This window comes from Oryzias latipes, chromosome 3, assembly GCF_002234675.1.
Source record: "Oryzias latipes chromosome 3, ASM223467v1".
NCBI classification, from domain to species: Eukaryota; Metazoa; Chordata; class Actinopteri; order Beloniformes; family Adrianichthyidae; genus Oryzias; species Oryzias latipes.
The window spans coordinates 30,247,736-30,273,451 of NC_019861.2; the positions used below are offsets into that span (position 1 = coordinate 30,247,736).

Consider the following 25,716-nt stretch of genomic DNA (forward strand, 5'->3'; position numbering starts at 1 on the left):
TGCCCTTCTTTCTACACATAAAAGACTGCTATGGCAATTAGCCTTATTTCTCCCTCATCCCCCTTTCTTTTTATGTTCTTGAGTAGGCAGGAACCAGCATATTCTGATCATTTGCATTATCCAAAGCAAATCTGCTTTGAAGTTCTGAGATTCTGTAAGAAAAAGGATCCATTTATCCCACATGAAAAAAAAATGTTCAAAGCTTATAAATTCACTGGAACAGATGTATATTATCATTGGATTTGCTTCTTTTTTCCAAACCGCTCTTCAGTCCCGTATTGGTAATAGGCAGGCTCGTGTCCCTCTCATCCTTTAGCGTTTAGCATCTTGCCTTTGCAGACTCGAGCACCCTGCTGCGCCAGCCTGCACTTCAAAGCGTTCTGCATATCTGTTGGAAACAAAGCGTACAGGACATTTTGTGGCCCCCTCTCATTGCTCCATATGCAAGTCAATATCACAGCTTTTTTTTTCAGCTGTTGCAAAGCACAGACAGGGTTCATTTCCATATGAAAAGCGTTTGTGACCCCTGTCTCCCATCCGCACAACATTGAATCCATACATCCAGTATAAATGCAGTGCATGGGGTTACTGGTATCTGAATATTGGGGCTTTTTGCAGCAATAAAATTCTAAAAAGTACTTCTTCTATGAAGTTGAGTAACTTCTTAAAGTGGAACAAAGCACAAATTTGCAATGTTATTTAGTGGTGATAAATTCAAAACAGATCAAAACTAAATTGTTATGAATGATCTTCAATCAGATTTGCTCCAAGCGTTTGATGTGACACACTGCAAACATTTGGGAGATGCGAAGGAGAACAAAAACCCTTTCAGGTTATGTAAATCATGCAGTTTCTTATATAATCTGCTAATGAAACTGTAACAAAGACCTGTGTGCTGCCATCAAGGTAGGGCGCTTCATTCTTAGTCATTGTGCTGGAAGTGCAACAGCAAACGCATAATGTAAGCAATTTAAATAATGCGTTTAGGATGAATTGTTTCAGATTGTTCTTTCAAAACTGCAGCAATTAAGATCCCGACTTCCCAAAGGATTGTGAGATGCAGATAAAAGGAACAATGCAAACACGCCTCAGTTCTTATTTTTACTGAGTGAGTTACTCGCATCAACTTCTGAGTTTTCTGCCTTTATTAAAGTTCAGTAAAAAAAAAAAAGAAGATACTAGGCCACCAAGCAGCTCATGGGAAACTTTTGATTGGCAAATTAAAGTACCTGTAGTAGTTCACTACTAGTTAGAGTGAGCCCTCAGTGTTTCATGGATTAAGCACCATTGATGGCTGATTTTAATCACAGACAGTTAAGTCTGATCAACTTTTTTGTCCTGTGGTTTCTCATGTTAAAAAAGGATCATCTGACATCGACTGAGTCCTTGAGTACCACATCAATGAAAAAAAAATCTACAATTTTTCTTAAGTGACCATTGCTGGATAAAAAACATTATACCATGGTATGGGTGAATACTCGATTCTGATTGGCTGCTGGGTGTGCATTAAAACCTGATAACCGCACGGTGAAAAAAGAAGTTCCGCTCACCTAGCTTAAATGTTTTGTATCACTGCGCCGGCTTCTTTAAAACAACCTTTTGCTTCATCATTTGGACAAAAACAAGCGGTAAGTGGTGAACTTTCTCTCTGAACTGATGCTTAATTCAACCCATCGGGACGATCAGCACATATATATATCGCTTTATATCGCAGAATCTTGACAACTTCGTTAATGGCACGCTTCGTCGGCCATTAACCCTTACATGTGTCCATGTGTTACTTTACCAGCAACACTTGTTCATCTACATTTTTAATTCAACCTGTCAGTTCCTGAAAAACAACAATATGAACAAAAATGGCAAAATGATTTATTACAATTTTTACACACAAAAGACAAACTATTCAAGGACGATTCCAAGTACAATTCTGTTTTAAAGTTCTTTTACCATGGTCCGGGTGAATTCTCGATTCTGCTGGGTGTGCATTAAAAAGTGATATACCACAGTGATAACCGCACGCCTAAAATAGAAGTTCCGGTCACATAGCTTAAATGTATTTATCACTGCGCTGGCTTCTTTAAAACATGCATAAAACAAACTACAAGTTGCCTTTTGTAAGGAATGAACATGGTAAAAAAAAGAGATAATTTTGCATGATATAGGCCCTTTAAACACTTGTTTCCATACAAATATTTCTTCCCATGTAAAAACTGTTCTGTTTTAAGATTCTTGAAAATGTCTTCTCAACAGATCTAGATCCTGTTTCAGACATTTCCTTCAAAGTTTAGTACAGTGTAGGCTGCATTCTGGTTGAGTCAAAACTGCACAAAGAATCGGAGAGCAGACGTGGAGGCGGTCACTCATTTGCATATTCATAGATCCGCCCAAACAAAATAAGCTGTAAAGGTGGAGCCAGATTTCGGCAGTCTTGTACTTTTGGCATAAAATAGGAATAATGCACAGTTTAAAACGTTTTCTTCAAAGAAGGACTCAAATTAAAATCTGAGAAACGTGGTTTCAAAACTGGCAGGGTGACCTTTAAAACTCTTTCAACAGGGGCTGCTGCCGAGTCAATCTGCTTTGCTGCATCTGCAAAGCTACACTGGACACAGTTTTACTGAACGGAACGAAGCATATTTCTCCAATACATTAAGATTATTTGTATATTCAAACTTTTTTGTGATGAAGACTTCTAATCCCCTCACAGACTTATCCTTCACTCATAGCATCATGTCTATGAGCCAAAATTAATTCATTTCATTTCACACCCAAAATTACTTCTTATTAAACCAATTATTTAAGATCCTACATAACTAGATGAATGGAAAAATGTTATAAAATATAAAAAGCAATATCTCTGATAGTAATTTTGAGGAGGATTGATTTATTTCTAGCTCAGGATTTTTGTTAACAAGTTGGTTAAAAAGTTTAAAGCTTCCAAGAGGGTTTTCCTCAGATGGTGTCCCACTTGGCTGGTATTGGTAGGGATAAATGTTGTGCAAAATGTACTCATGCATTGTGAAAGAGCAGGTGACTCAACCCCTTCTTTGATAGTTCAACAGTTGCATCATAAAATGGCAGTAATTCGTCTTAGACGTCAGGTGCTGATTTGTGCATTGATGCAATTTCTGCCCTTCCAGGCTCAGAGTGATCAAAGAAGCATTGAAACATAAGGACTCTACTACTGTGAATCAGAAACTTTAAGATTAAATTACTGCTTTCCTGTATGCATTACAGAAAGAGATTGCTGGGGCAAATTTTCCTTTTTTTGTTTCAAAGTGTTCAAATTTTACTTCCTGTTAATGAAAGTTCACTAAATTTGGTTTGAGTTAATAATGATTGTAATGAAATAAATGAATAAATAAGTTGGCCCACAAACGTGTCGATAGTTACACCTTTCTCAGTGAATTTTGTTAAAAGTTCAAGATGCCATCTTCTCCAAAAGTGTGATAGTGGGACAGATGCACTTTACTAACTTACCTTGCTTCGAGTACATCTGTGCGTTTTACCTACCGTTGTGTCACTCTGTTTGTTAAGACCACGAAGTTAAACAGAAGTTATCAGAAGCTTTCATCAGACTCAATTTTACTATGTTTGCCTCTCTCAGAAGGCCGTCTTCATTTAAAAAGCCATCTAAAAGTGATTTCCGCATATAATCAATCAGGGTACAATCCATTAAAGTCAAAGCCAATACTTTATGTAAAGTGACAAAGCTAAGATATGTTGCTAAGAAAACTAAAATTGACCTTTAGACATAAAAAATAAATAAATTAGGAAATGTAAGAAGAGCCAAATTTAATTGATTTTGGTTTCACTGCAACCTGACTGTGCATTTTAGAATTCAGTTTCAATTTGATTTAATTTTTTGCTTTTAATAAGCCCACACTGCATATTTTCTTTTGAGCTTCTCTCTCTGAACACTCCTGCTCAGCGCTTCAGGTGAGCTTCACCTGGAGGTATGCTGGAATTGTTCCCATTTAGAGAGGATTAAACATGTTTTAGCACCGTGTGATCACAAGTATCTGTTCTGTCCACACATTACACAGTTGCAATGTGTTCTTGTTTGATTCTTTTCTTGGGTCGGGTTCTGTTGTGTTTTCAGGTTTTGTGTTCCTCCAGTCTGTCTCACCTGAGTTCATTTGCTAAACATCCACAGCTGTCTTCACTTAAGTCAATCCTGGTCACCAGATTTAAGTGTCTGGTTTTCAGAGTTCTCTTTCATTTTGTTTCTTGCTTTATTCTGATCTTGTCATGTTTGTAAAACGAAATATTTTTTGTTGATATTGCCTTTTAAAGTTTAGTGTCTGCCACAAGCCCGGTCTGAACCCTGTCTCTGTTTTTTAGTGTAAAGAAAAAAACACTAATTCCTGGCACTTTATTTATTTTATTTTATTTAAGTTGAACATGCAGCACATAACTTCAGCTGTGGTTGTGTTGAGGTGCTTTGTAAAGTAGAGATGGAATGTCAAAAAGAGGCCTGAGCTTCACTTCATTGACTTCTGCTATCAGGATGACTTCAGCAATATTTCTCCAACCAGCTGCACTTCCAAGATTCTCACAGCTATGGAGGATGAGACGGACTGAACCATTGTTGTTTTTACTCTTTATTTTCTTTTTGACAACTCCTCCCCACTACATTCTCAAAAGGGCCTTTCTTTAATGTGTTATCCTTTGACAAACATGGAAATTCTGTTCTGGCCAGTCTCCTAATAAATATTAAATGAAAAATTGTTTTTATATATATATAGATATATGCATATAGTTTTCAGTTTTATTAAATGTGATTCTAATATATTTTTATTTGCATATTACTTTTGTTAGAACAATGTTTTTAATCGCTCAAATAAAACATTTTTAGAAGGAAAATTAAATGTTGTTTTATGGTTGGTAGAGGGAACTTCTGTTTTTTGTTCTGTTTGTTTTGCAGCTGAACTCAAGCTTTCTCTGTGGATCAGATATGTTATGTGGCGGTGAGGATAATGTATACCTATTGTGTCATTTACCTGAACTATCACACCTGGCAGAGCATGGCTCTGAAAAGATGGTCAAATGTGTAGATTTCATAAAGCCTATTAATATTTCTAAAGATGCTACAAATTTGGCACAACTGCCATAAAAATTACTGTAGGTAATTTATAAAAAAAATCTCAAAGATTTCACTTTAGTCATGTAGCTAAAAATGACCCTTAAAGTTAGCAGAAATTGATTAAATGCTTTAAAAACTTGACACAAAACACCAGCTGCTAAAAGCCTGTAAGCTATTGGAAATATTAACCTGCTGTTTAAGTCAGAATTACACCAAACACACATAGAAACGCTGGTTAAACCATAGCCGTGACAGGAGGCTGCATCAGATAGCCAAGAGGCAAACTGTGGTATTCACGTCCAGAGATAAGATGCTAAACTGCAGAGAAAAATGGGTTTTTGTGTTGAGGGTTAGCCTGATCTGTGACGCTGTTGGTTTTTGTGAGTAAAAAGTCTTTTTTTTTTCTTTTTTCGATACTTTATGCATGCCTGCTAACATCGTCTCAGTTTTTCCAAACGTCCTTCCTGAGCCTGCAAGTCCAAAAATGTAGAAATCTGATCTCCGATTGTTTGTGCTGCGTGCGACACGACCACTGAATCAAACACCGAGCACAAAAAAAAAACGCAGTGAGCTCATTAAGAACAGGTTCATATTTTAATAAAAGGGTCCCCCCCTCCTCCCTCCCCTCCCTTGGCACAGATCTGCTATCCAATAAATAAAGCAATTAATCAAATACAGTTGAATAAAAAGTCATGAAAACCTTTTAAAAAGAGAGAGGGAAGGGCAGACAGAGTTAAACAAGCACCGAGTGTGTGAGAAAACAGAGAAATCGTTCCACTGTGCTGATGAAGACAACATGACTGATACAAGCAGACAATGAAAAATATTAAAAAGCTTAAACTGTCCAAAGTAAATTAGTGGTGCATTAGATATTGTATTAACACAGAGAAGTTGTTGCATACTTCATTACATTGGTGCTTCTATAGGAAATCATCAGAGGCATTCCTGATGGAATTAAATTCAGCACACGTGTACCCAGAATGTGGTGTCTAAAAATAACAAAGTAAGAAGAGAGATTCTTGTTGACTCTGAAAAATATCTGATGAGTTGGCTGCTGAAAATAAGGATCTCAGATCTTTGATGAGAACAAATGGAAAAAGCAGAGCTGCTCTCTCCCCGACTCTTAACAAACGCTGTGCAGGTGTCCACCGTCCCATACCCAGGGGGGGTACCTCTATGAATTTAAACCAGAGTGTTAAATGAAATTAAAAAAATGCAATGCTTAATACGAGTCCCCCTGGGAAAAACGAGTTCAGAGTTTGCCACTTGGCTGTGGTGGTCTGACTCAGCCGGATTCCTTCAGAAGCCCCTCAGCCACCGTGTCAATCTCAGACCACCCTGGGAGACGGAAAGTTGCCTGCTTGGAGTCTTTTAACACAACGAGACGACCATTTCCACACTGCTCTCACTCCGGGTGAGATGAAAGCCCTGACAAAGAAGTTCCACTTTAATCGGGGGTTCTGCTAGCAGAGACTTGGAAGTTTCAGTAAAGCCACGTGAAGAGAGGAAGCCGAGGTATGGAGCACAGCTGTGACCCCCGCCTGCAAGTGGAGCTGCTTCTCTTCATCGGCTCCCAAAAGGTAATCCGCCTGACCGGTGCCTCTTCCACAGAACAACCTGCAGCTGCAGACAACAGAGCGCCGGGGGCAACAGCGGAGCGCACAGCATTCCTCCTCCTCGCATACACAACCACCAAGGCAGACTCACAATCAAACACAGATCGTAAAGTTTGAACAGTGGAGGCCCAGAGGTCTGGTTAGCATAGGCCATGAGTGGACGTCTTTCTTCTGGATGGACTTCCTTTAAGCGTGGTGCTATGTTCTTGGGGATATTGAGGAAAGGCATGGGGAAAAGGTCACCGACGCTCTCACAACAGCAGCGCTTCGGTCAGGTTAGAGCTGCACGTGCTGGAGCCCTCCACACCCGCGGGTTAAGGTTTTGTGGGACGTGTGCAGCCGTGAATTATGGGTGCAGCGGAGACCACAGGTCGGGGCCAGTGTCATCCGGCACCAGAGGAATGAGACAGCTGAAAGAGCCCTTGCCTCACCGCACCACAAACAAGAGCCTTGTTGGCTGGGAGATGAGCCCACATGGCGGCACAGTGAAAGACCCGCTGACAGCTGGCGGACAGGGAGATGCCATGGCAACAGAGGGAGCAGCTGTGGGACCATCGGCCGGGCAACAAGGCTACTGTGACTTGGGGAGAACACCCGTCTGAAATTCCAAAGGGAGGGTTTTTAACATGACGAAGGACATATAAATTGCATTTCTGATTATTTCTTTATGCAAATCGTTGGGAATCAGGAGCAGACGAAAAAAACGCCGTTTGAAAAAGAGCTCATTTGTGACGAACAAACTGCCTGCTCCGAGTTCTCAGCAACACGGATGGGAAGGGGGTGCGGGGTTGCTCCATGCTAACAGTCCCGCCCACAATGCGGAGGCAAATTTCTATTGAGCTCCAAACTCTACGCAGAAACTATGTCCCAGAAAGCAACACAGGTTTTTTTTTCTTTTATCTTGGCTGAAAACGGCATAATTCAAATATCAGTGGGGACGTTTTTGAGATAGATCAAAAGATGATTGGAGTGGGAATTTTTACCATTTCTTTAAATAGGAGGAAGACTCTTTTTGTCTTAAAATTGCAGTTGTTTGTAGTAATTCTCTGAAATTACACAATTTTAAATAAACAAACTGAATGTACACTACTCTTGTCTATCCCTGATCTTTCAGCTTCTTTGTGGTTTTAAAGGCTAAAAATCTCATTATTTGCTTTTGATTTCAGATTGCAATAATAAAGCCACTAAAAACAGCCCTGACCATTACGACAGTTACTTGTGCTACTTCACAGCCTTCACTTCTGATTGTTACTGGTTTTAGAATATCACCTGTCAAAACGGAAACTATTTCAGTGAAAGTACTTTTAAAAAATAACAAAAATCAGAAACTGACTCTTACGGAAATCGACCTAAAGATAAAAGAAGAAGGATACATTACATTTCTTGATTTAATCTATCAAACTGGTTATTACTTTGAAAATCAATATGAATTTTTCAAATCCATAAATCCCTTTCACTTCCAACTGTATTGCTGCTTATATTTATTTCTTTTTCCGTTTTTTTTAAGAGTTCAAATTGTCTTATTTTATCACCAAGTATGTGAACAGTGTTGCTCATAACTAGACAACATAGGTTTTGAATGAAAAAAAGAAACCAATATTTAGTCAAAACTTAAAACTGAAACTTGTTACTCAAAACAAAAGCAGTTGCATATTTTGGCCGTGATAACCCGCCCCGTTACTTATCCTGTGTCATGTATGTAACAGTCACCAATTAGAAGACCAGAAGCCTTAAGTTTCTTTTATATTTTACTTTTTATAGGTATACATTGAGTATGGGGTCATGGTTAATGGAGGGGAGGGGGTGGTTAGTTTTTTTTTTAATTATTGTGTGTAAAGATGCAAAACTCAAATGACATTTTAAGAGATTGAGGAAGATTTTTAGGGGAATCACAGCAGAACGGCACAAAAGCAAGCTTTGGGGAGTTGGGAGAAAGATTATTTCATCGTAAAAACTGGGGCAAAAAAGTACTTTATACCCATCTTAAAGTATGTTTTTGATTAGAAATATGAACGCGATCTCACAAAGTAAACCATGCTTCTTGAGACGGACTCTCTGAACAGCTCTGTTAAGTGTGGGTACTGTAGCAAAGATGCAGAAGTAGAAAAAGAACAGAGAAGGAGAAAGGATCACTAATAGAGACGTAAATATTCTAGCTAGTGGTCAAACAGAAAATCTGTAGTAAAGGAAACAAACTCCACAGCTCAACAGCCGATACAAAGATGTTACAATATTAATAAAGCTTATAAAATTGATAGTAATATATATGCATATGTATTTATACACTTATGTACACCACGTTAGTTTACAAAGGAGCTTTTCCACATTTTAGTTTGCCAGACTCGTCTTTCAGAAAACAAAAAAAAAAGTTTTTGAAGTATTTTTGAAAAATTAACCTGAAACCTAGAAATGCTGAATTAAACTCACAATTACAATTGAAAGACGTTAGAGGTAGCAGCAGATTTGGGGTATCTCACTAAATTTCTATGTTGTCCTTCCCAGCTTTACTGACTGGGTGTTGTTTGCTTCAATCTACCGATGTTCAGAAACTTTAAAAAATCTCACACACCCATGAGCGCACACTTCAAGTGGTTTTCAACAGACACCAGTGCAATGACACACACAGACACACACTCACTGAGACTCCTGCAACAGTCACCAATTCACATTTTTACAGACGCATTCACACAGTTTCCTTCATGTCCAGTTCTTCCTCTCGTCCCTCTTCTTTTCGTTGTCCTGGGGGGTCTGGGAAAGCCTGCAGAGCTGATTTCACAATTTACTCTCCAGCCTGGTGGGGTTCTTCAGTCCTGCACCGCTCTGAATCCCTGTCTCGCTGCATCCTCCCAGCCTTTCATAACACTGGCTCATGGTGCTTTAGTCCTGGGGCAGCCACCTCCTTCCTTCCCCATCTGATGTGTCCTCCACAACGCCCCCGTCAGGGGGTTTGCTTTGGGGCGGCAGGAGCATTACCTGTCCCTGGCCGAGTCCAACCTCAGGACTGATAAAAGTGGTGGTAGTGGTGATGATGTTCGTGGTGGTGGTGATGCTCATGCCGCTGCACCATTTGTGCCAACCCCCCCTCATAGAGCAGTAGGCTGGGGAGGTCCCTCACCTGCTCCTTCTCCACCACTGGTCCTGGAGATGCAAGCGCGCTTAAGGCCCGGTATCCCTGACTGTCCTTGGACCTCTGTTTGTGTTTGCGGTAGGGTGCTGTGGACTCATGCGGGGGTGTCTGGCTTGGCAGGGCCGCAGGAGGCGGGACGCCTCGGCTCCTCATCACCCGGCCACTGGTCTGTGCTGGGGGGGTGCGGCTGTGGGTCTTGGGAGATCGGATGGCGTGTCTCCCAGAGTCCTGGCCCCGCGGCCGGACGGGTTGAAGACAGTCGGGAGTGGCGGTTTCCATGACTGCCTGTAGGCGGCGATGGTGGGAATGGGAGTGGCCATTTTCAGGTTCATGAGAGCGAGAACGCGCCTGGTTGGATGATCGGGTCTGATTCTCGGGTTTAGCTTGTTCAACAGCAGCAGGGGCTGTGAAAACAAAGACAAATATATTTTAAGACTCACTCAGATTATCTTTTGATCTATTTTAAGTGTTCCCAATGGTCTTTTAATTAAGATGAAGCCGTTTTTAGTCAAACTCTAAAAACCTTTGTCGATTTCTAGGACGTAGTTTCTACAGTGGCAGCAGTTCATTGGGAATTAACCTCAGAGTTTTGGGCGGGTCTGCTGCTGCAGAGCAAGCCTGGCCTGACTTCCCATCATCCCTTTTATTCACAACTTACAGCTCCCCATACCCCCAACCTATCAGAACGGGTCCAACAAAAACAGTGAGCCATGATGGAGCTATCCAGTTCTGAGCCCAAGGTCAGGAAAACATTCAGCGGTCTAGTCGCCTGTAAGTGGATGCATCAGAATGGGAGCTCGTGGCCTACTGATTATAGATTTTACCTAACAACTACAAGCTATTCAAACAGCATTTTTTGTTGTTTGCTCCCAAATCACAACAATTTGAATGAAGAAATACGTACAAAGGCAGTTTTATTCTGAATTTTCTTTATATATGTCCTCCATCATGAGAAAAATGCTAAAATTCTAGAATGAAATATAGTTTTGAGATTTAGAAAACATGGACTAAAACCACTGTTGTGTTCTGGACTAGCAATGGAGCAAATGTGGCTCTAATTCTTTTCCTTCAATCGCTGTTCTTCATCTTTACCATCTATACACAAAGGACGGTTTTCTGCAAAGTCTCACAATTCTGAAGAAAGGACAAATGTTTGGACCTCCTCCACAATCTACTTTTACTTTTGCAACCACATTTGACCAAGAACTTAACAGTCTGAAAACAGACAAGCATGGCTAAAGGCACAGACTGCACCTTGGCGCAGGAAACAAATGGGATACGACACGCCAAGTACGAGGAGAACCGCTCTCAAAAAGGTCTCCTCAAAAGCTGCACAAGCTTATTCTCACAGATTTGTCTCAGGACCCCCGTCTCCCCTCAAATAACTCTGACTCAACATAACGCAGAGTCAATAACTGTTAGCACACTCGTCCAAAAGTAGCATTACAACAATCACATGTCATCAGTGACCAGCAGATCAAGGCTGCAGCTTATTGAGCTCAATACTTCACTTCAGAACAGCCTCAGCCTCCAACACTTGATGCATTGTGTCGGTATGAACCCAGATGTTTGCATTGGCAACGAGTGCAGCAAGCCAGTATTTTCTACCTAATGGCTCTAAACAGGTGCCACAGTAATGAGGGGCCCTGGATGCAGCTTCAAAGGGCCACAGTCGGCCTTTCTGCCTGCTTCCCACCCCCATCTGGTCTGCGTCCACTCACCAACTCCGAAGCGAGACGTGTAGTTCTCAATGCCTGCCAGGTCCAAGTAATGGTTCCTGCGCTCCAGGTTCTCATCCACACAGTGGCGCTGGCAGCCAGGCTGGGTGTGGTGGTCACTGTGGTGGCGCCTGCGGATACGAGCAGGACCACTGGTTTGGCAGACGTTTGAAGAGAACATGCTTGTGAGGCAGGCTACTGTTTAACCGTTTTACACTGAAGCTTCCGAACCAGCGTTGACTTTCTGTCGACTAGCGTCATCTTTTCAACCGTTTACGCAATTAGCGTAGTTCCAGCGGATTCTGGAACTACAACACTTTACAGTATTGAAGTGTTTACGCAATCAGCGTTGATCAGCTGATGCCGTTGTGGAGTATCCGTTTGTGGAGTACATTGTGTTGCATATATGGAACACCTCTTTTTCTCTGCATCACAATCAGCTGATTCATGTTGGTCACGTAAACAGTGGAGGAGTTACAGTGGGTCAAAGAGAGAGGGTTATTTACGTATCGCCACTGACCTCACCAATGTTAAAGGGTCAAAAGTGACTACAGTGTTCCCTTGTTTATTATTAGTAATGTCATTATTTTCAATATTATCGATGCTTAAAGGCTCTAAAACTTTTCTCAGACAGACATTAACATTTTCACACTTTTTTTGATCCTCTTTGAGCTCTGGAAGTTCAAACCTTTGTAGAAAAATAAATCCAGTATTAGACAATGAAACCAAACATCTGCTCACAAGCAAAGATTTACTCTCATTTCCGCACTAAGGCGCACCTAAAAGCACTGATTCAGTTCAACAAACACCTTATAATTTAAAGCGCCCTTAGATTCTGGTTGTGCTTACTGATGGCGAAGCTTGTGGAATTTTGAGAGACACATGGCGTTTGGTCAAAATGTCTATTTTCAGTATGAGTCGCAAACAAGGTTAGGTGTTATTGCTAACGTGTAGCGTTGTTGCACTGTGTTTTTTCAGTGTTACTCACAATGCTGGCCGTACTCACTGTAACGTTTGTTTGTTTTGTTGCACGTTGCAAAAGCATGGTTGGGAGTTACAGGTTTTGTGATCCATGTTTGTGATCCACCCATTCATTGACTGTGCGCCTTGTAATTTGGTGAACCCAATAGCGCATTTTGCAAGGAGAATGCATTCTTAGACATTACTGTGTAGGAGATTGATTGACAATAGTCTCCAACCAATCAGGACACAGAACGCAATATGCTGCGAAAGGTGAACTGTGTTTTGGCGAGGGAAAACTGATTTAAAAGAAAAATCAGAGTATTAAAAGTACAGTTTATTACAAAGTATAACTCCCTGAAAATATTGTTTGTCCCTTAACAAGCACTACAAGTGACATAAGTGATGAGCTAAAACTCTCCATGTCTCTGTTCTTTATGTAAATGCCACAAATCCGTCAGACTGAAGTCCACCGGCATTTCACATTTACCTTAGGAGTGCTCGAGACTTCTTATCCGCACTTTTTGGCTCTTCGATGCACCTGTCATTTTTCTCTCTGGGGTGGGGCAGATCTGGATGAAACCCAGGAAGCTATTATCAAAGAGTGCAGCACAAAGCAGCCACACACACACACACATGACAACAGTCACACAAGGCCCAGAAGAAAGCAACCTTTGTTTTAGGGCTTTACTTTGAAGATCTGTAGACATGGAAAAACAACAGCACTTCATTTATTCTATTTTTATCTCCCAGCCTCTTATAAGGCGTGGAATAAAATAAAAACCTTGCAGACTTCAAGAATAGTCTATTAAGGACACGAGATCAGATGCGGTTTGAAATTAGCATGAAGGCAATATATTTCAAAGCTGGCTGTGTTTGAATCTCTTGACAGATATTTATAGGCAAAACAATGGGACACAAACACACAGGAATATCAACTTTTTGGGAGATTTTCCTCTGACTACTTGTTTACCAAGTCGTCAGTGAGAAAAGTTAACATGAAATGCTGCTATATTTTCCAGGCAGAATGGTGTAGAGGGGACAAAGGGGGGAGAGACTAAAGAAAAGAAGGGAACGCTGAGGGAACGAAAAAAATGGCTGTGGTTATCAAAAAGACTCAGCGTATCTCTTAAGGTTTCTTTTAAAGTATTTGAAGATGCCATGGATGGGGGGGGGTTTCTCTTGGCTCAGAACCCCCCCCCACACACAGACACACACACCCACCCACCCAAATCATTAAAAATGAACCCTATTGAGTAGAAGAGATGGAGCGACGCTCAGACTCGGAGGAAACAAAGCTTTGACAGGCCTGAAGCGGCCGCCATTTCTGCATGACAACAAACGCCGGCGTGTGAGCTGGCAGCAGGCAGAACAGGGGGGGGGGGGACGCCCAAAAGGCCTGTCTGTGCTGCTGTCACCGGCGGCGTGAACAGGAGCCTCACCTGTCGCCCCCTGCGTGCAGCTCTTCCACCGCTGGCTGCAGTCAGGAGCCACAGACAGCTTGACTCGCAGCGTCTTGCTACTGCTGGGGGAGTGGTTGACGGAGGCGTCCACCACTTCGTAGATGGTGTGGAGCAGGCTGGTGATGTCCTGCAGGCGAGAGGAGGTGCCAGTTAGGAACTTTTACTTGATTCTAGTGTTTAGCTGTGACTGATTATGAATATCCAAAAACGTCCTGATTACTTTTTTTTGTTGCAAATTCGAACATTCAGGACGTTGTGTCTTGTAAGTAGAATAATTGAGCATGGAACAAATACAAAAAACAACAAAGGTCTTTTCTGGACTTTTTTTTCCCAAAGATGTTAAAAACGTAAAACTAATTAGTCAGACCAAATTAGAGTCAGATTTTTGCAGTTACTAAAGTCTCCCGGATGGTTGGAGCGACATCAACTACAGCGGGAGCCACATCTGTGTGCACTTGGAAATCCATTTAAGCAATAACTTTTACATCTAGAAAACCTGCTTCTCATTGTCAGAACTTTTAAAAACAGCTGAAGCTGAAAATGAGACCTTTTAAAATGCCTTGAAGAAAAATAGTGTCATTCTTTTTTTTTTTAAACATATTTCAGGAAAAGTTGGAATGCATCCACCTTTTATTTTGAGAATTAACTGTTGAGAGTTTTCAGTTTTCTAACTTTGGTGGTGCCAAACCCCTTCTCTGCATCTTGTCTTTTATTGATGATCTAAGTTTTTCGAGTTGGTGCGACATCTGAACTGCTAACAGCAGTCCCGTTTAGCAGCTACGTTTTTTTGCATTGATGCCTTTTACTGCAGATGTGGTAGAAAGCAGCTGTCCATCATAAAGAAACACCTGCACCCCAACACCATCACAGACTTGTTATTTCCAGAAAGAATTTCAGTTTGAAAGACCAGAAAACCCTTTTCACTTTGCACCTTTTAACCTAAATGAGCTTTGGCTGGATGAAGAGCAAAGCAAGGCGCTTGTTACCCGTCCAGCATATTTTCAAACAGAACTTTTTGTCTGCTCCCGATTCATTTTACACAAAGAAATACTTTTCTGAGCCCATTTTCTTTTATATATGTCCTCCGTTATTTAAAGAAAAAACACAATAACGTGTTAAAAACACAAAATGGAACATAATTTTCATGGGAGTGGGTCTGTAAAGGCCTGTGACCTGTCAACTTTCCAGCAGCAAACCTGCCTGATGCTTCACAGAGGAAGACGGCTCAGAAAATGAGCAGGCAGCCCACTCACTCTGCAGGCAGAATACAGCTTCTTTTCTGCCTTTTTCTACCACATGGGTCCCTTCACTTAGACCTTCATCAGTACGGATCTGCTCTGTTATAAAGCAACTCTTCCTGAGAACCAGAAAAAGAGACGTTTGAAGTCTTTACAACCTTTTTGCAAAGAAAACTTTTTTGTAGACCAAATAGTTCAGATATTTAAAAAAAATGTTCGTGGTTTTGGCCAATTTTGTCGTACCTGTCAACATTTTAATCCTTCACAAAATGTGTTTGCAGGTGTTCCCTGCTGGAATTATTTTTGCTCAACTTTTACGTTACCTGAGCCTCAACTTTACTGAAAGATGTCGCTTCTATCAGGTATAATTGAGCAAAAATCTATGAACAAATGGCTTTTTGAGATTTAAAAATGGTTTTAAAATGTTTATTTACATTTTATACAACAGTTCCCCTTTTTCAGAGTTAAAGTCGTAAGAAAATAATGTGGTGTGTGATTAAGTTATGTTTCTTTTCTATATGTATATATTGTTTTTTTAAGTTTCACAGTTGTCATAACTTTGCAAATGTAAGTTATAACAATCAGAAGAGGATAAATTGATGAAAAAACTACAAATACAACCGTACGATACACATTTGGACCAAATCCTGGAGAAAGTGAAGCATTGAGTTTCTGCATACCAGTATGTTTACGTTGAGCGTGTCATACAATTGGGCCAAATTTAAGAAGGATGTTGGTTTATTACATCACATAATGCTTGAAACTGAAAGGTTTTTCTTCACTGAAGAAAAATTATTTTTAAAAGTTTTTTATTTTTTGCTTTTGTTTCTTTTTGTAACACACAATTCATACATTGAACAGAAACAAAACTGTGACCCAAAAATCGAGGTTTGAATCAAGTCATGCAAAAAGAATCTGTATTTTATGCTGATGAGTTTTTAGCGTGTGAGGAAAAGCCTAGAAAGAAACACGCTGACACATCTTTAGTTTTTTTACTTTAAAGGTTAAAGAAAATGTAAAATTTGTTGACATAACTACTGAAAATTAAAGTCTTTGTTAGACATAAAAAACTCTGGCAGCATGTTTTCTGCACAGCGAATGACACTGTGACTTAGAAAAACGACAATTATAAGTTTGTCAGGGACCGGCTTCTTCTAATGGCTTCAGACAGTATAGAGCAGTAAAAAAAAAGAATAAATTATGAAACAGAAATAAAATAAAAGCATTTTGTGTTGTGCTTGTTTTCCTGTTCTCGCTTTTTTTTTTTATTTGTGTGAAGGGATTAACAAAAGAGTTGCAGAAGAAAGCCTTTCCATTCCCCTCAGAGCCGCCGCCGCCTGCCGTCTCATGAGCCACGGAGCCACAGGCAATGCCAAAAAACTGCACACCCAACCACAAAGAGGAAAGCCTCAGTCTCTTTGCGCTGTTTCAAGCTGTTCTCAAAAAACACAGGCCTTTCTGGATGTTCCCTCAGATCTGCACCAGGCAAATGCAAGCCACAAGGTGCCTTGCAGGAGAGGAAGCACATAGGCTTTACTTCATACGCTTCCGAGGAAGTGAGACTAAGTTTGAGGCTTACTCAGTTTTTACTTTATTTGGGTGGTGAGGAATCGGTTCTCTTCAATATTTTTTTTTGTGTTTTTACTTCCAAATTCGACATTGTTTTCAAGAATGTTTGCATGAATTTGTTGTTGGTACATCAAGTTTATTTAGTCTGGCTGATAAAAGATTATCTCTCCAGGTCGCGCTGGGCAATTAGAAATTATTACCTCTCTTGTAACTTTGCCACTGTTGTCAAAATCATAGAGGGTGAAAGTCCATTCCTGTCTGTTGTCCTCCTCCACAGACACGGCACACTCCAGCTCCTGAAACACAGCAGGGTTCATTTGCAAAAGAGCGTGCATGCGTGCGAGTGCTTGTTAGCGTGTCGTAGGCGCTCACTTCAAACTGGAGCTGCTTCCCTGCGGTGGATTGGCCGTCCCTCTCCTGCATCTTGTCCTCCACGCAGCAGCTGTTGGTCTTCTCCGGCGGCAAAGCCACTGCGACAACACACACGCACACACACACAAAGATAAAAGAGGGGGCCCGGGGATGGAAACGTTGGGTGCAGTCGTAACCTGAGGAAATGTCGTCGCCTTCTTGTATTTCTTGTAAGCTTGTGCTTCCGAGCTCAACGGCGGCAATAAAGATGTCACCCGTTAAAGCGCTTCTGACGGCAGAGAAATCGAACCCTATTTGTCTCGTGTCTAACATTGTATTGATATACGAACATCCCTGCGTTGAGTTAAAGCTGCATTTACCTCAAAAAGCTCATGACTTTGACAGGCTGCGCATATCCAATAAGTACAAAGTCTCATTATTCAGTAAATCAAAGATCATCCCAGAGACTCGGCTGAGCTCCGATGCACTGAACTTGTAGTTATTTACAGTTTCTATGATCAAGCTCTAAGGCTGCATAAATCAAAGCACAGTTTGGTTCCAACAGTTCAAAAAAAAAATGTTTTTCATTTCTTTACTTCATATCAGCAATCACAGCAAACGGATTCAAAACACTGTGGGGTCCAGTGGAAACGGCTGTTACACACTGAAATGACTGCACTGCTGCTTAAAAACAACAAAACACACATCGATAAAAACAAATTTAACGTAGTGGGCGAGAATTGGCACAGAGAATTGGTTTATTCTTCGAAGTCTTGCTGTTTTCCAAAGAAGAAGTTGAACTGATTAAAGCTGTGAACATTTTATTTAGCTTAAGAGCTCATGAATCCCCAGAACACCATCACACAGTAATAGTTTTAAGCCTAAATGACAATGTAACTAAAACCACATTCTCTGTCTAGAACATGGTAGAACATGACAGTAGCATCAGAATGTAAAGGGTGAAACATGAGAACATCAAAAGGTCTATAGGAGACCCCAGAGTCCACAGTGATTCCCCTCACTTTATCCTCATTTATCCTCCGTAACACAACAGGGACTAAGTATCTGCCGCAGGTAGTCACAATCTGTATGCTCCTGATGTAAACTGTCTGACTTTAACCTTTCTCCAGCTTAAAATCGGGCATCACGACCTCATTGACCACGTCATTGTCTTCTCTGATGAAGAAAAACATGAACAACTCTCCAACTACACAGCAACAAGCATCTCCACAACACTGCACCTCTTTCAAACCTCCTTTGGAAAAAATTTCCAAATTTCCAAATTTCCAAACCCCCACAAATATTTACTGTAAAGTTGTTTCTACTGTAAATTTGCCTTCTTGGATTTGCACTTTATTAGTGAATGTTGTAAATAGCCTATTTTTTTTTGTCTACGCACGAGAGAGTAAGAAACGGAATTTCTAATTATTGTGTGTCGAGCACATGTGAAGAATTGACAGTGAAGTTGTCTTTAACTTTTGACAAGGCTTTGACTAATTTAAATGAAAATCGTTGGACCTTGAAGACTAAGTTCAACTAATTGAATCATTTACAGGTTACATTTATTTAAAATGGCTTCATAAGACATATTCAAAGCTCAGAATAGTTTTCCCTACATTCCAGAGTTTTTAAATTCTCTTTCTAGTTTGATTTTTCAAAAACTTGTCTGAGGTTCAGGAATATTAAGAACTTATTAGCAAAACTGCAGACTAACCGTGTGACAAAGCCTGACATTCATTCAAAAAAACAAAAACAAAGTTGCTACACCAAAGTTCCTAAAAGAAAAATGATGTTCAGGACATACTTTTTAAAGTTTGAACGTGAAATTTAAAAACATCTAGGAGAACAGAGTTAGCTTTGATCTATTTTAAAGGACTAAAAAGATGATCTGCAAAAGTGAGTCATGTTTATTTAAGTTATTTAAGCCAGTGTTTTTCAACCTTTTTTGAGCCTCGGCACACTTTAACCTTGACAAAAATCCCGCGGCACACCAGCATCCAAAAATGAAAAATAAAAAAGGAGGACTCATAGTCTGTATTGATCTACAGCCGCAATCTCACGTGCATTTTTGTGATAATTGTGGCAGAAAAAGCTGGAAGCTGCAACTATTTTTTTCTAAAAGATGTAATAAAAGGTAAGTTAGATTTAAAAACTTTTTGATGCGTGTTTGTTGTGGTTTCAAGACAGGGCTCCAGACTGCGACCATTTGGTCGCATTTTGCGACAGAAATTTGAGAGCGTGCGACTGAATTTTACATCCAGTCGCACATGTGCGACCAGTAAATTTGCCTCCCCCACCATTCGTATTTTTTATACATTAAACGTGGAAGGGGCACGTCAATGATCAATGAAATAATCAATGATACGCGAACGCACACGCACGCAAACACACACAAACTCGCACACATACTCATGAGACGAGAGCACACAATCGCGTAAGTGGCTAAAATGCGTGTAGGAGGAGGGGCCTAGAGATAATCGAGCGCGCGTAAACATCTGTTTAAACAAACAAATACGTTTTTGGCGAACCTGCAGCGAGACTGAAGGAGAACAGGAAGTTGAAGTTCAATTCAGTTCAATTTAGTTTTAATATTCCTCTCCCCCTTAGTTTGATCCGTGTTATTATATATTTTATATTTATTTAAATGTTTTGTAATGGATGTAGCCTATTTTTAATCAATTGGTATTTTAAATTATTTTAATTTCTCACTTAACTACAACAACCCATCAGGACACATGTCCCATAATGCATTGTTTTGTAGTCATAGGGCAGCTTTCAGTCAGTTCAGTACTAAATTTCCAGCTGCGTTCGGTAGGTTGGGGCCTTGCTGCTCCCGCCCCTTTCTCCTGATATTTTTGTGATGATTGACAGGTGACGGAGCAAAAACAAAAATATATGTCACACACCAGGTGATCTGAACAGCGTTGCGTCCACCTGGGTGATCTCAAACACGCTTATTGTGCGTCTTGGCTGCACTTATTTGGTGTCACCAAGATAAATTTCGATCAGTTTTTGAGCCTCTCTCTGATATCAGGTATCTGTTTCGATTGTTCTGATATCCAGTGAACATCGCCCGTTCTTTTACAGTTTACCTTCTTCTGTCAGTTTACCTCGTTGTTGCATCTTCAAAAGTGCAGATTAAAATGTGACACTGAATTTGAAACAGTGCATTGTAATTTCTGCATCTATTATTAAAGTATTTAGTCATAATACAGTGGAAATTAGTAGATTTGGTTAGAATGTTGAGTTACGGTATGCGCCCCTAAATTTTCTGGTTGTGCCTAGGCCTGCACAATATACCGCAAATTTATCGTTATCGCAATATCCAGCTCTACATATGCATATCGCAAAAGACGGCGAATATCGCAATAAATCGCAAACCCAAAATGTGTTAAAACAATCTTCTAGCAGCTTGAAGCATTTAACGAATCAAATAAATCCCTTTATGCTTTGACCAATCAGATGGACGCCTTCCCATTGTTGACCAATCAGATGGAGGCCTATTATGTTAACCCTGGTACTGAAGAGTCTCAACCCTGCCTGTTTTCCAGCTCTCCTTAACCAGCTTGCTGTTGATTGGCTGACTCAAGTGATTTCACATCCTGATTGACTGAACACACCTGATTTTGGTTATCATTATCGAGCAGTCTAGGGAGAATTGGAAAACAGACAGGGTTGAGGCTCTTGAGGACCAGGGTTAGCCACCCTGACGTTTGTCCCCCATGTCGATGAGGGTCATTTGGAGTATAATTTTTAAACTGTTGCAATGAAATGGGAATGATGTTTTGGTTTATTTTTCTATTTGTTTATTTACCGCAAATTTATCGTTATCGCAATATTGATCACTAATATCGCATATCGCAAGTTTTCCTCATATCGTGCAGCCCTAGTTGTGCCCCTAAAATTTTCAGTTGGGGGCCACTGTGCTCCTAGTGAAAAAAGTTAGTCTGGAGCCCTGAGACGTTTAACAAGAAAGACGCATTGTGCGCTGAGACGCTGTCACTTTAACCCAATGCATCATGGGAGATGTAGTGCGAAAACTGCCACAAAAGGGCAGACCGACTCGCTTCACTGAGCTTCATGCTTTTGTTCACATGTTCCGCGGTCTGATACCAGATCCCGCGGAAAGCTACACCGCTAAAGACGAGCTTTAGCTGGTATATTTGTTGGAACTGCGAGACTTTATGAGCAGAATCAGAACAAGGAAGTGAAGAATTTAACCACTTTTGATTGGTCAGACTGCTGACGTGTGATTAAGCCTCCAAGAATGATTGGTGGAGACAGTTAAAGGGGCGGAACTTTTCCAAAAACAGCTGACACTACGGCTAAATCGTGGTACCGTCATTCTCATCAAAATGTCTTTAATAGAATCAAATAAACACAAAGAAAAAAGTATTTTACGATCTTTCATATTCCTAACTAAATGGTAAATGGCGTATACTTGTATAGCGCCTTTCTTCCTACAAGGACAAAGTGCTTTACAGTCACAGACCCATTCACTCACACATTCACACACTGGTGGCGGCTCCACTGCCAAACACAGGCGCCCGCCTACCACCAGAGGCAAGGTGGGGTTCAGTGTCTTGCCCAAGGACACTTCAACTCATGGGTGTGCAAGGCGGGAATCGAACCTGCAATCTTATGGTCACGGGTCGACCGCCCTACCGCTGCACCACGGCCGCCCAACTACTCAGTGTTTTATCAGGGCCTGTTTGGATGAACAAAGAGCTGAAATCCTGGAGATGGAAAATGTTTTTAGATCAGGTAATGAGGGCAATTTCCCACGGCACACCTGACCATCTCCCACGGCACACTGGTTGAAAAACACTGATTTTAGCCAACCTTTACTAGAAAGCAGTCTGGATTAGAGTCATAATGTCCGTACATTTGCTTTTCTTCGATTCTGTACACTATAAGTATATCGCGATCAAATGTGTGGCCCACGATGTGAGTAGATCGTGGGCCACCAAAAATAAATAAACGCAGATATAAAGATTTTTTTTAAATGCCATCAGGCAATCATCATCCTCACCATGAAGCGTGTCACCTGTGGACATGCAGAACAGCCAATCATACAGCCATCATTGCACATGTATGTTCAACTAGATTTTGCACCATGCTCCGCGAGTTAGAATTTGACTTATTTCTCTTTTAAAAACAAAAGTATTTACGTATGTATGGATATAGGTTTATGTATGTTTAATTGTGCCTTATATTCCTGAGAAACTGGTTTGTCAGTGTGGGGACACAGGTGGGGTATTTTTGACCAACTCAACTCTAAATAGCTCCTCGCGCCAGTGAACACGAACAGAATGACCATCATTTGCAAGTTGAGTCTTTTAATTTCCCTCCTGGATCTTAGCCCAGATGAAATGCTGGATGTCCTTCTCTGCTTTGAAATCCTGTATTTGCTTCAAGACTTGACACTACAAATATGCGCTACGTCTAACGGAGGCTTGAAAGCTGGACACGCCCCCCTCCTTTACTCGCCTGGTTTACAGTAAACCCGGCGTTCTTGTTTTATCTCAGTTTTGAATGTAGTTTTCTTTTTCTTTTTTTCCTTAAGAAGCATATTTTTAGCCTTCAACGGCCGCGAAGCATCACCCCCGGTCATTCAACGATGATCAAGCGCAAGCCGGGCTGCTCACACCCATTAAGCTGCAAAGACCACACCCCCCCTCCTTCTCCTTCTCGCCTCCTGCCGCACTTTGAAGTTCTATTCTCAAACCTTTTGGAAAAGGATCAGACCAGCTGTAAAACAGAATCACTAATTAATTAAGCCAAGTCAAATCTGAAACACTGTTTGTTTGCTCGCCAGCAGAGCAGACACAACAGCCCAATTTCTTTCCTCCCGATCCAAAGCAGATCAAAGCAGACCTGTCTCATCCCTGGGCAGGGGAAAATGCCAGAAATGAAAGGCATTATCCCAGGGAGCTTTTACCAACTTTTTGAAGAGGAGCAGCATTTGGGGTCCCGCTGTTTGATGATCTGAGGTGCTCAAAGCGAACATTGTGTGTGAGGGCAAATCTGTTTGGTAGCAGGCTCAATATGGTGGTGAGATACTTATCTCCAAGCTAATGAAATTCCGGGAGGAGTAACAGTAATCTGCTATCACTCTCCTCCCCACTCTGGCCCCCTCCCCATCAAAGACACGGATCTGCTCCTTTTGAGTGAAGCTGATGCCAAGGGATTGGCTGCGCATCAGATCCAAGGGGCAAGACGAGCACAGCCCAGGCTGGCACCCAAAGCAACCCCACACAAGCGAAGATACCCTTCACACGGAAACAAATGCAGAGACCGTGCACAGATAGATGGGAAATATCTGCAAAATATGGCCAGTAGAACTTCTACTCAGTTTTTTAAAGACAGTTATTTATCACCTGAAATGTTTGTACCAAGTATTACAAGTCTCTCGTTTTGTGGTTGAAAAAGATCATTAAAAGCCTGTGTAGACTTTTATATGCCACTGTAGTGATATAAAGTATTTAGCCAATTTAGCAGAAAAACACACTTTTTAATCCTCACTAAATACTCCTAGAACATGACTCCTTAACCCGTTGACACCAGAGCTTTAGCTCAAGTGTTGGTATTCTTTTGATTACCAGAACTCTTCAACAGAATTAACTTAATTCCAGCAAATTTTGAAGCTGTGAAAACCAGCCTTGTGCTCATACAACCCTCTACTTTAGTGATATCAGTGCTAAGCCGATATAAAAAGCCACTCTTCTCAGCTTTAGAATTAGCTGATTCAAGGTGTAAACTGTGGTAGAGTTATGGGATGTCAAAGAGTGTGTGTTTTTTAGCTGTCGCTTGCAACATCTAAGGTGTCGAAAGCTTAAGTCTCTAAGTATTTCATGTCTGTTTTGCTGCATTGTTCTCTTTTTGCCCTCATTTTCTAACTACCAGTACTTTTATTTGGTGAGCTACTGAGTTCATGCAGGGGTGATGAGTCCACAGATGTTTCTCTTTGGACTATGAGGAAGAGCACTGCATCGTTCTGAGAGCACATGTGAACGACTGATTCCAGACTCAAATGGAGAGCAGATCTAATACCAACATTTTTGATCCAGTGTAATGGGAGGATTACTAAGTTTAATTCATTTCACACAAACGGTTAAGCGTTTTATGAAATCAATCAAATTTGGCCCAAAATTCTAGTTTATGTCAATCCTGATACATCAGTTTGTAAGATGTTGTATCTCACTTCAACAAGACAACTGTGACTAATATAAAGTGAAATTTAATTGCTATTCTTTCAAATGCACAGATAGTTGCGTTCTTAATCGACATTTCTGCCTTCACCTTACATCCAACACTCTTTGATTGTGAGGGAGAAACATTCTCCTCCCAGAGCTCTTAATCCAGGATCACATCACATCTGGGGGAAAAAAACATGCAGGGATGGAAGCACTTTGCAGAGCACCACTGGGGTAGGGGCAGATGAGAGATGGAGGAGGCGGAGAGGAGGGAGGTAAGGTAAAAGGGGGAACCTCATCAGCACATTGCTGGGGCTTAGAGAATGGGTGTGGAGCAGAGGGGAACGGATAAAGCTCGGAATCAAGGAGCCACACAAGTATCTAAAGGGAAATTCCAACAAATGCTTTGTTCAGGTTTTCACACGAATCAAACCCGGACATAATTTCACCAGAGATAGAAGCAAAATTTGTCAAGAGATGGGCAACAAGAAAAATCAAAGGGCTTACCTTCTAAACGATAGTGTTCATCACCAATCCCCTCAGCACACGCATCCACCATCGAGTCCTGGAAAGAGAATACAAGGCAGGCCATGAGTAAGCTATTCTTTACATGTCACATGAAAGCAAGCATTTCATGGTGCATATCCAAAGCATAGCTTTGCAGCACAGAGTGGCAGGTCTGCACATAAAATTATATGTGCAGCCTTGGAAGGAAAAAAAGCTCTCCAAAAAGTTGGTTGACCCGAATTAAGGAATGAACCCTGCTAAGATTCTTATACCCAACTACAATTGTTTCAACAATTTATACCTATATGAAGTTTTTTTTTCAACATTTTGTCTACACTCTCTTCTCTTGTGTCTGTTTTGTTCTGCAGGGTTGTATATGCATCAGTAACTGTAGCATTCTAGCTTTATTCAGACAATGGACTGAATAAATAATGATGATAAATAATAGACTATGATGGGCATTCCTAGAGCTGTGATGGTGTGGGATTTTTGATCACCACGGTGATGAACCAGCAGGGGGCGCGGTGTTGCAGTTAAGCGCAGCCACTACCACCACCACCCCACCCCCCGCCTCAAAAAATAAAAAAAACACAAAACCCTTCGGTGGCCCCGTCGCAAATGAATACAATTACAACGCAGTAATTTTATTAACAAATAACAGTAACAACTAAGTACTACCTATCTAACTAAATGACTCTTTATTAACCCACTCTCGAGAATCTGAGGGTCAGAACGGGGAAGTGAACCCCGAAGGAGGATCCGCCTTCGGTCCCTCGCGCTTCTGACCACGGTGGGAAAGGGGGGGAAAAAGTCACTGCAGGGAAGGTTCAACACCATACTTGGCCATTTCGCTGGAATTTTTTTTTTTAAACCGCCCGGTTGCGA

The 25,716-nt window shown here is 41.0% G+C and overlaps 1 protein-coding gene across 2 annotated transcripts in view; it reads right to left on the reverse strand.

Moving 5' to 3' along the window:
* Positions 1 to 5,480: 5,480 nt before the first annotated feature.
* Positions 5,481 to 25,716, reverse strand: part of nkd1 (naked cuticle homolog 1) — a 37,274-nt gene continuing 17,038 nt past the window's right edge. The window contains exons 4-10 of one of the 2 annotated variants that reach the window (XM_011493638.3): positions 24,832 to 24,889; positions 17,150 to 17,247; positions 16,978 to 17,073; positions 13,950 to 14,097; positions 12,998 to 13,079; positions 11,551 to 11,699; positions 5,481 to 10,233 (exon numbers count right to left, since the gene is read on the reverse strand). In XM_011493638.3, coding sequence (XP_011491940.1) covers positions 9,698 to 10,233; positions 11,551 to 11,699; positions 12,998 to 13,079; positions 13,950 to 14,097; positions 16,978 to 17,073; positions 17,150 to 17,247; positions 24,832 to 24,889 — 1,167 coding nt within the window. In that variant the 3' untranslated portion in view covers positions 5,481 to 9,697. The remainder of the gene's footprint in view (positions 10,234 to 11,550; positions 11,700 to 12,997; positions 13,080 to 13,949; positions 14,098 to 16,977; positions 17,074 to 17,149; positions 17,248 to 24,831; positions 24,890 to 25,716) is intronic. The other variant, XM_004067494.4, reaches the window with a different exon arrangement.